Below are 11,908 nucleotides of genomic sequence, written 5' to 3'. Positions count from 1 at the left end.
TGCATAATATGACAGTGTGTACTTGCGCAACTCAAGCCACGCCCTAGAATTAATTTAGGATGTCTAAAACGAGAAAAATCGGTTTTTGTGCCACATGACCCAGTGACGCAAGTCCAAAGAAAGATGAAGTCGTTTGTTATTTGATATTACCTTGTTTACAGACATGAGCCAACGGATTAAGTGGTCGTGCAGCTGCAGTGACTCATTGCACCATGATTCACAACTTGAAACGTTTTACATTCAGCCGGTTCTATTTTCCGGTGGTCCCTCATCCCCTTTTCTTGGACCATATTTGTCTGCGAGGCAGAAAGGATGCAATACAATTTCGATGCCATATAGCCTACTTTGGCTGCGTCTACAGGCAGCCCAATTCGGATCCTTATTTCACTAATTGGTCTTTTGACCAATCACATCAGTTCTGAAAAAGATCTGATTTGAAAATATCTGATGTGATTGGTCGAAAGACCAATTAGTGGAAAAAATATCAGAATTCGGTTGCCTGTGTAAAAGCAGCCATTGTGACATCTTTCAAGATGTATTCAAATGTGTCTAATCAATTTGTGATGAATGGTTTTGTATTTAACCTGCATTGTGGTTGCCTCCTAGGCCTGTAGTCACTAACGGATTTATTAATAAAGACGAAAGCAACGCAACGCTGTGGCATGTTTTTAGCATTAATCATCAATCCATTTGTAGCCTATACCTATTATAGAGTAGGCTTTAGCGCCTCAACAGATTGACTATGCACAATCTTAACCCACAACTGACAATCTAATCCTACGTCTACATTTTCAATTTGTGGTCAATCCTGCTGTTATCCCCGTTGACTAGCCTACGGACAGCGTCTTTTATAACACTTAGCCTAAATAAATAAACACAGCGTATTTTAAACAAAATACCTTCATCAATAAAATCCCCAAATAATGTAACCCAATCTTTAGAACGTTATTAAAGATTAGAATAACCGAAAGTCTCCCTCTAAAAATCATCATCTGAGAGAGATCATAGGTTGCTGAGCGAGCGACTCCTTTCCTTGCCTGTTTTTCTCGAGCGCAGCTTCGAGCACTGACAGCTCCTTCGCCGCTCCACCTAACCCGCGCTCCCATTGCAATGATTGACAGAGGAAACGGCCATACGCGAATCAAGGGCACTTTAGAAATCCTATAAGATAATGAAGGAGACGGGCTTTAAGAACGAATGGTTCCCGATGTCCCCACGGTTTAGTTACTGCTTGTTGTGGACGGAAGAGGGCGGAGTGTGTTTGTCACCCAAGTGTGAAGTACTGACTCGGTGCTTCCAAAAATCGGAGGATTTTTCCCCCGTTTCAATTCAGGCTGTGTACAAACATCACAGTCTAAGGAGGACGCCAAGCAACACCCAAGCTCGTCTTGGATGTTATTTAGATTGGTTTACCAAACGGAATCAGAGAGGATAAAACAGCTGCAAGCGGGAGACACAATAACAAGCCAAACGTGACATATGTTTGGAGAGAAAATAAGGGATTTGACTAGAGATTTCAAAATAGTTCTCTTATTTTCAGGAGCCAAGTGTGGAACTCGCGTGAATATCTACAGGTGAAAGAAAAAAAAGATTTTGTAACTGAGAAATTGGCTCGTTCTACGGTGCCCAACGCAATCATTTGCTGAGCATCAACCCAGTCGCCAAACATCTGTAAAATGACTGGGGATATGGCTGTTTTCCTGTTATCAATACTGTTGCAAGTGGGATTTGTTATTGGATCAAATTATAGACATGTGGAGTGGCCAGAGCACGAGCGAGATATCAGAGCACCGCAGCCGATCTACAACACTCATATCAAGTACCAAAAAGCACATCTTCGTGCGTCTCATCCGCCAAAAGGCGCGACAGAGCGCTCCGTCTTGCCGCAGAATATTGAGGAGCATCTTCCTCGGGTCGTCACGGCGTTTTTACACACAGGGGATTCTACTACCTTAAAACATGCCAACTGCTCACGGAGATACGAGCTCAGTGCTCTGCGAGGGAGGTCTCATACGGCCCCGCATTATACCATGCACAGCGTGCTGGACACTGTGATGCACGCTACTAACTACCTAAACATGATACTGCAAGCCAACAGGTCAAGGGAGCAGAGTCTCCGACGAGACATTGAGTGGTACCACGCGCTGGTCAGGAGTATATTGGAGGGGGACTCCAAGATCCACAGGGCCGTGGTCATATTCAACACTGAGTTGTCTGCCCAAGGGCCCTCCGTCTTTCTCCAAGCTACGAGAGCAGGAGGCGAGATAGTTCTCCAGGATCTCTCCAGCACGGCCCACCATCACCTCAAAAACAGAACGACCGAGACAGAGTGGTACCACGACATCAAAGACAAGAAGAAGCCCCACTTCCACAAAAGAGTGTTGAGCCAAGACATTACATCAGTTGACGCCTCTCTGAAAAGAGGAGAGAGTTTCATACCTGACAAATCCCATATCAAATGGTCAGCACCATACCTGGAGTGTGAACACGGGAATTTCATCCCGCGGTGGCTTTTGACTCTATCAGCTGGTTTCTATGGCCTCAAACCCAACCTGGCTCCAGAGTTCAGGTATGGTTGAACTACTACTGTTGTTTCAGTCATTATTCATAAGCATTGCACCCAGGGGAAACCAGAAGAGTAGGCCTATGCTGCTGCTGTAAGGTAACGTTACTTTTGGCACGTGAGTAAAGTAGTGAGGCAGCTGCATGTTGGTGTCTTTTGTGTAGCCTATACTTTTTTGTTTAAGTCACCTTTCTTAAAACACCACAAATGCACAACGCAATATAACACATTTCAGTTGGTGTGGTAGGTCTACTGGTACTCCGTACTTTTGCGTGAAAGCTAATGATTCATTTCAAGTTATCTACGGCCGCCGTTATTTCCGACGGGTGTCGCTCCTTCTCTCGTCTAACAACGCGCGTTGGGGAAGCGTCACTGCAGGTGCAGAGGATGATGCTAAAAATAACTCCCGATGTTATTCCGTTGCAACGATGGAAACCTCTGGCTAATTAATTTTTCAAACTCGTACATCTCCTTTACGACTGTGTTGGGTGCGTGCTTTTCCCTTATCCGAAAAGGAACCCTTCTGTTTTCATGTCACGCACATGTGCATAATAAACATAATATCCTGGTATTTCGAGTAAAACTGCATCCAATTGAAATGCGAGACACAGTCACACGCAAGCTCCAGGGTGGCCAGTTTGCGTCTCAGCTGTAACGAGGAATGTTGAAATATATATTCTTGAATATGAGTGTTTTATCTATTATTCATGCTCCAATATGTTTACCACCACTACTGCCTAATAGCTCGCCTGTAAGTGTGGTATTGCCATGTTTACGACAACAGTGGAATAGGTAGCCTAGCCTAAGTGAGGCTCAATAGAATTTTGACCGACATCTTCGTGCTACATTTTTTTTATTCAGATAGATAGTTGTGTGCACTGCGTTCAATTGATCTCTAATTGATACACACCAGGGTTGCTCACGGAAAGGCATGGATTGCAAATTAGACATATATAGTGCTGAACATTGTATAGGCTTACTATAGCTAGGTTACATTAAGCTTTGGAATCAAATTCATTTTCTATTCAGTTTCTCTTTCCTCATTGCAGATGCAGCATCATGTCCATTTGTGATACCAATGTTACTTCAATGTAACAACAACGTACAACGATGTACAACAAGAATGTTACAAGGCATTTTTACTCCATCAACTGTGTAAACTCAATAACAACATCATACTGTTTAAGTAGCGGATGTTATGTATCGTCTCAGGTCCTCGGGGAGCGGCCACAACAACAGCAATCAATGGTGCATCTTTTCAATCCAATTGATCCCACAGGTACTCCGGAAATGTCTCACCGGTCAGCGTTATACATTCTCTTCTGAAAATCATTATTGCGAATCAGTATCCGTACATAAAACATTTGTGTTTCACCTCAGTGATTAGTTAAACCACAGCTTGTATCAGTCTGGTCTTTTCTTACCCCCACATTCAAACTACATGAGAACATATTGTGACGCTGTCATATGCTCAGCCGTTAAGACTGCCGTGTTACCGTTTGTTTAACACGGAGGATGGGCCTATCTGGTTATAAGATGATATGTGGTTCATCAGGTTTTTACTTAGTCAACGTTTTGTGTTGTGACCCCCCCTTCCCTCCACTTTCTCTTTGAATTGTGTGATGTTCAACTACCTCCTCTCAGACTAGATTAAAAGTAATATATATGTATATATGTATATATTCTCTTAAAACCTTTCTGTCCCTATAGATGTACTATTGTAAAGTGGTTGTTCCACTGGATATCATAAGGTGAATGCACCAATTTGTAAGTCACTCTGGATAAGAGCTTCTGCTAAATGACGTCAATGTAAATGTCCCTTACCTCCCCCCATACACAGATACAAAGGGGGAAATCTTTGCTAACCTACTGAGTCAGACATCACTTCTCAGTCTCCCATCCAGATCAATACGCAATCAATACAATGATGAATTAATAATGAAAGATGTTCAACAACAACCCTGGGCCATCTTGATTCCAGTCCTTTAATTCTTCAACAGCTACTTTTAGTTTTTACTAATAATGCACTCATTCTGAATTTGAGGATTTGTGCCTCGTGTTCAAATGGTTGCCCACAACACGGAGAGGGAAACTGGGAATAAGTGAATGTCTTTCTACAGTTATTCAAAGTAGATTTGAGCAAACGTTGTAGAGGTGCAAACACTTACTAATCCGTCCCTATACGGTACAGTAGATTGGTACAGTGGAATGAGTGTGCGTCTATATGAACATGTGTGGATGTATGTGTGGCAGATCAACTTGCTCACATGGAGGTGTGTGAGCTCACACTTTGAACATCCTCTCAATTCATCATTTGCCACAGGGGACAAGAGGCAGGCCACAGGGTGTAGTTAGAGCCGTGTGTAGAGCCTTCCCTGTGGCTCAGTTGGTAGAGCATGGTGTGTGCAACGCCAGGGTTGTGGGTTCAATTCCCACAGGGGGCCAGTACAAAAAAATTCATAATGAAATGTATGCATTCATTACTGTAAGTCGCTCTGGATAAGAGCGTCTGCTAAATGACTAAAATGTGGAGATATGCTATCTGTACAGTTCTGGCCCTTAGCTACACCCATCGGGTGTGTGTATGAGAGCCAGAGAGATAGAAAGTTGTGCATTTATCCACTTATTTTAGGCACTAAACGATCTCCATATATACTTCCATTCATATAAGTTTTTAGCCTAAACTGTTCGGAAACAACAGACAGAAGTTGTCAGAAGAGGAGTCTTGTGAGGCTTCTGGGCATCCTAGAGCAAAACGGAGAAAACCATCATGTTCCTGAGAGTCTCAGCTTTCAACAGGGTGCTTTGTAGGCAAAACGCGACAAGACCGATTTTCAGGATGTCTCATGGTCCGACAAACACAGCTCTATCTCTGCGACCTTTCACCACAGATGCGGAAGGGCGATATTGGCGGATGCGGTGGATTGAGACGCAGCCCATGCAAAAAAACATCTCTAGCTTAAATGGACAGATTTTGACGGGGATGTTTTTATTATGTTAATTAGGTTGTACCATTGTTTGGGTGAAATAAAATGTCTCCCTTTTCCCTGCAATATTCCCTATCTTTGGTTATGTTACACTGTCCTTAGCTTTCGCTGCCTTTTTTCCATTTTCAAGTTTTGGCACGTTCATTCCAGCAACATGGCACACGGCATAGCACTGCTGGTTTGCCTCTGAAGCTAAGCAGGGTCTGTCCCTGGATGGGGGACAAGATGTAGCTTGAAGTTGTGAAAGATGTATGTCTTAAACACCCCTTAAAATTAGTGGATTTTCCTATTTCAGCCACACCTGTTGCTGACAGGTGCATAAAATTGAGCACACAGCCATGAAATCTCCATAAACAAACATTGGCAGTAGAATGGCCTTACTGAAAAGCTCAGTGACTTTCTATGTGATACTGTCATAGGATGCCACCTTTCCAACAAGTCAGTTCTTCAGATTTCTGCTCTGCAAGAGGTGCCCCAGTCAACTCTAAGTGCTGTTATTGGGAAGTGGAAATGTCTAGGAGCAACAACGGCTCAGCCGCGAAGTGGTAGGCCACACAAGCTCATAGAACGGGACTGCCGAGTGCTGAAGCGCATAACAATAACAAAATAACAAAATCGTCTGTCCTCGGTTGCAACACTCACTACCAAGTTCCAAACTGCCTCTGGAAGCAACGTCAGCACAATAACTGTTTTCTCAGGAGCTTCATGAAATGGCTTTCCATGGCCGAGCAGCCGCACACAAGCCTAAGATCACCATGCACAATGCCAAGCGTCGGCTGGAGTGGTGTAAGGCTCGCTGCCATTGGACTCTTGAGCAGTGGAAACACGTTCTCTGGAGTGATGAATCATGCTTCACCATCTGGAAGTCCAATGGACAAATCTGGATTTGGCGGATGCCAGGAGAACTCTACCTGCCCAAATGCATAGTGCCAACTGTAAAGTTTGGTTGAGGAGAAATAATGGTCTGGGGCTGTTTTTCATAGTTTGGGTTGCATCAGATGACCTGGCCTCCACAATCCCCCGACCTCATCCCAATTGAGATGGTTTGGGATGAGTTGGACCGCAGAGTGAAGGAAAACCAGCCAACAAGTGCTCAGCATATGTGGGAACTCCTTCAACACAGTTGGAAAGCATTCCAGGTGAAGCTGGTTGAGAGAATGCCAAGAGTGTGCAAAGCTGTCATTAAGGCAAAGTGTAGCTACTTTGAAGAATCTCAAATATAAAATATGTTTAATACTTTTTTGGTTACTAGATGATTCCATATGTGTTATTTCATAGTTTTGATGTCTTCACTATTATTCTACAATGTAGAAAATAGTAAAAATAAATAAATACCCTGGATTTTTATTTAACCAGGCAAGTCAGTTAAGAACAAATTCTTATTTACTATGACGGCCTAGGAACATTAGGTTAACTACCTTGATCAAGGGCAGAACGACAGATTTTTTTATCTAGTCAGCTCAGGGATTCGATCTAGCAACCTTTTAATTACTGGCCCAACGCTCTCACCACTCGTCTACCTGCCGCCCCTGAGTGAGTAGGTGTGCCCAAAATTTTGAACAAATAGTTTTCATCTCATGTACTTGAATTGACTTTATTCCCAGTAAGCAACTGAACTCGGTGTTAGAGGATAACATATAATGAAGGGATTAACCTCTCTTTACTTGACATTTGGAGTCCGTTTAAAATAAGATTTGTTTTCATTTGTGCACATTATTGCAGGTACTAGGAACAACTTTCCTTGAAAATTGACAGGCCAATATTCAAGCCGTGATTGCACGGTTGGATACATTAGTCCATCTAGTTTCACAATGCGGTGTCTCGATTACATCAGTTTGAATAGACATTCAGAGGAGCTTTGAGTTGAAAAGACCCCATGAAAACATAGATTCTCTACTCTGTTAATGTGATTGCAAAACCATTCATTATGCACACTACTGTAGTAATACAAAGAAAAGAACAAGAAGGATTATGACCGATATACTACACGTTTATTACTCTATTCAAGATACAAATGTCCTATGAAGTTACAATATGAAACATACTGACTGTACTGTAGACTAGAAAATGAGTGTCAGAGAATGGATGAGGTAGAGTACACTCTTGGGAAATAAGGGTTCCAAAAGGCTTCTTCGGCTGTCCCCATAGGAGAACCGTTTTTTTGGATCCAGGTAGAACCGTTTTTGGTTCAAGGTAGAACTCTTTTGGGTTCCATGTAGAACCCTCAGTGTAAAAGGTTCTATCTGGAACCAAAAAGGGTTCTTTAAAGGTTATCCTATGGCGACAGCCGAAGAACCCTTTTAGGTTCTAGATAGCACCTTTTTTTCCCAAGTGTAGAGAGGGGACAAGGACAACCATTTAATATAGTTATATACAGTATGCGGTGGTAATATCTTGGTGCTGCCATGATGACTGTACACTAAGCCAGGCATAATATACATGGTCACTTCTTCATGTGCTGTATTCAATCAAAGCACCTCTGACCAAAAGTAATTTGTTTAGCCAGCCCAAGTCACATGCTTGCCCACATATAACCAAATATATCATATCTTTCAGAAGAGCACAACACCTTATGCATTGTGTCAAAGAATGATCACAATGTCCGATTTTCTCTGGGAAAATGTCTCCAATGTGATGGAAATGTATTAACCTGACAGGACAAGCAGAGACTAATGTGACCAGCTAGCCGCTGGCTGGGCTCTGCCGCTGCTGCCTCCATGAAGCAACGCAACTGGGGTCATTTTATAGAGTTCTGTCGCCGGTCATCAAAGCAGACGGAACGCCCATGGCGACTTTAATGTCACAGAAAGCACTGAACGCCGTTCTCTTGAGTGCTCTCGCTTTTCTGTCATAGCGGCACTGCACTCTAAACACCCTCACGCCAACCCTCTTTTCTTTAGACCGTAACACAGAAATGATTGAGATGATTGAGCAATACCCCCCCATCTTTATCAAATGAATGAAAAGTGATAGTATCCATATTATTGAGAAGATCAAATTTAAGATCATCTCACAATTACTTTTAGTTCAGCTAGACATGCAGAGACATGGCCATATCTGAATTGTTTAGCCTTTATTACGCCCCATATTGTTTACAGCATGCATCTTTACCCCTAACTAGCCAGCCCAAACACATCTCTCATTAGGCCTTCTTTACTGTATTACGGCTCTAGCTCTCTGCAAAAGATTACATGGGGATAAATCTAAAGACATTACAGGATTAAAATCCCTGTAGGCGATCTGTCATGCAACAACAGATGGTGATTTGATTATCATTAATAAAACCACTGAGATGGTTATTATTAATGAAATGGTTATTATTAATTGCTTTCTCTCTCTATGTAGGGGAAGTCGTGTTTTTGTGTGTCCAATGAGCCTCAGCAGTTTACTCACTGTTTACATTTACCTGATTGGCAACAGAGTATTGACAAGTAACCTTACTGAGCAATGGAGTCCCCATGACATAAATGGAAAATGTAGGCAAATCCTAGGGATTGTTAGCTAGCCATTGCACATGTCAAATACAACGTTGCTACAGCACTGTAAACCATATAATTTACCCTGGCATAACGTTATTGCAACATTACGGTAGGTTTTGTGTTTGTTGCAATTTGAAGTCCCTGATCTCAGAGAGTATGGCTGTCAAAAGGATAATTTTCTGTCCTCTCTGATCTTCACAGTTTACTAGCATATTATTCCACTTAGCTAGAGGCATACTGGGGCTTCCTTACTAGCTGTTTCTGGAAGGCCACCATCTCAGCAGATGCTATTGGCACCTCACTGTGCTCCCACTCTGGAGGACAGTGGGATGTCCCGTAGCAGTCAAGCTGTCCAGATAGCAGTCAGCTGCTGAGCCAAACTGAAAGCAGGCTACATAGTTCTCTAATGGAAACCATTTGACCATTGGAGAACGTAACAATTAGTTTTTGCTCTTGGTCTTTCTAGTTAGTATAAGCTTTAGGATTTTAAAGGCAATTCTGAATGACTATTCTGCCCCCAAAACCACTCATGTCATCTACAGATTTGAACGTCCACAGTGCAAGGTGTTCTACATTGGGCGGACAAAGAGGCGCCTTCAAGACCACTTAGTGGAACACACGTACCCCATCTGGGTAGGCAATGAAGACTACCCCATGGCAAGGCACTACAAGTCCTTACACCATGGCAACCTTGCCTCCCCACAAGCTATGGGTATTGATCATGTTCCGGCCTCAATTAGAAAAGGGGGCCATCTTAAACAGCTAAACCAAAGGGAAAGTTTTTGGATTTACAAACTACAGGCCACTAAGTACCCTGGTTTAAATAAAGATATGGATTTCCTACCTTTCGTGTAAGGTCGTGAGAGGTCCATTTGCTGTCATCTAGTGGACATTTTGCTCTATTACCCTCAGCTATGTTTAGACTGCTGTGGTCCATGTCTGCTGTGATCTAGTGTACAGTACTGTAAAATAGATGGCTCTCCTATTCATAGCACTTTGCCCAGTCATATTCAAGTTTAGAACTACCTTTCTAGGGGTTCTGATGCTTCTAGCCTTGAGTTGCATTTTTGATAACATATCTACAGTATTTCACTTTTTAATGTGCATGGTATTGCTTGCTAGGTGTTGTCCGATGCATTCTTTAACCACTCTCTCTTCAAATCAGGGTTGATTGGAAAAAGCTGTTCAAAAGAGGACATTGTATTATCATATCTTTATTATCATATCTAACACACATATATATATATATATATATATATATATATATATATATATATATATATATATATATGTATGTATATATATATATATATATATATATATATATATATATATATATATATATATGCAAGGAAATATATGCCAATACATATACATACGTACACATACATATGGGGCGGCAGGTAGCCTAGTGGTTAGAGCGTTGGACTTGTAACCGAAAGGTTGCAAGATTGAATCCCTGAGCTGACAAGGTAAAAATCTGTCGTTCTGCCCCTGAACAAGGCGGTTAGGCCGTCATCGAAAACAAGAATTTGTTCCTAACTGACTTGCCTAGTAAAATAAATACATACATACAGTTGAAGCCGGAAGTTTACATACACCTTAGCCAAATACATTTAAACTCAGTTTTTCACAATTCCTGACATTTAATCCTAGTAAAAATTCCCTCTCTTAGGTCAGTTAGGATCACCACTTTATTTTAAGAATGGAAAATGTCATAATAATAGTAGAGAGGATGATTTATTTCAGCTTTGATTTCTTTCATCACATTCCCATTTCTTTCATCACATTTCTAACCCTACCACCCATCCCGTAATTGGAGTAAACTAGTGAACAACAACTCTTAGGCTTCTACTTCCAGTTTATACATACTATATACATTTTATGGGCAAGCTATTTTAAAATAATTATATTTTGTTTGTTTTCACTCCTGTCCTTCCTCTAACCTCAACCTCTCCCATCTATTTATTTCACAAAAGTTTTGAACCTATAGTGTATATACATTTTATGGACACAGTATGTTTTACATTAGTTATCTTGTTGTTATTAGTCCCAACCTTCAGCTCCATTCAACTCCTCCCATCTATTTCTTAACACCATTGATATTGGATTTCTATTTGCTATATATTTTTCAACTATGCTATGTTTTACAAAAATTCTGAACCTTTCTATTCTCATAATTTCTACAGATTGTAAATGAAATATAAACATTTATGCTAAAAGTATTATTATATTATTGATAGATTTACTATGACTTTTCATATCACCCAGTAGTGCTATCTGTAGAGTTAGCTCCAGGTAAATGTTGCAATTCTTCAGCCATACCTGGACCAGAGACCAAAAACAAGCTACATATGGACGGTACCAAAATAAATGATCTAATGATTCTGCCTCTTCGCAGCAAAATCTGCAGAGCTGGGATGGTTGTATTCCCCCATGTATATAACATTCTATTGGTTGCAAGAAATTTGTATAATAATTTAAATCTGGCATCGTTTTGCAGGTCAGTTCGTAAACCATGTGGCATGGAATCAGTACGTCGAAAATTTCTTCGCAACTATTTTGCTAACTATATGGCACAGCTGTCATTGTTTTGGTCCTTAAATGAAACTGGTATACTTTTTTAATTATCACAATTTTCTTTAACCAGTTATGGTCTTTAATGCAGGGCCGACAGACAAGTTCCCTACTTTTTCCCCCTTCCACTTACCTCTTCCATTTTTGTGGTAATGCTGTAATTAGTTGGTTGTACTTTTTGGGTAGAGCAGACATTTAGTTTTATTAGCTGCATGTGTGACATAATTTATTATTATTTTTATCTATTTGAGTTTAACCACAATATTTGTTGAATTATTTGTTGTGTTTTTTTTCTGGTGGAT

The 11,908-nt window shown here is 41.1% G+C and overlaps 1 protein-coding gene across 1 annotated transcript in view; it reads left to right on the top strand.

Moving 5' to 3' along the window:
- The first annotated feature begins 1,100 nt into the window (after window positions 1–1,100).
- Window positions 1,101–11,908, top strand: part of gpr158a (G protein-coupled receptor 158a) — a 105,591-nt gene continuing 94,783 nt past the window's right edge. Inside the window, exon 1 of the mRNA XM_029755823.1 lies at window positions 1,101–2,569. Coding sequence (XP_029611683.1) covers window positions 1,677–2,569 — 893 coding nt within the window. The 5' untranslated portion in view covers window positions 1,101–1,676. The remainder of the gene's footprint in view (window positions 2,570–11,908) is intronic.

The sequence above is a fragment of the Salmo trutta genome, chromosome 6 (assembly GCF_901001165.1).
Source record: "Salmo trutta chromosome 6, fSalTru1.1, whole genome shotgun sequence".
NCBI classification, from domain to species: domain Eukaryota; kingdom Metazoa; phylum Chordata; class Actinopteri; order Salmoniformes; family Salmonidae; genus Salmo; species Salmo trutta.
This window is presented reverse-complemented; position numbering and strand designations above follow the sequence as displayed.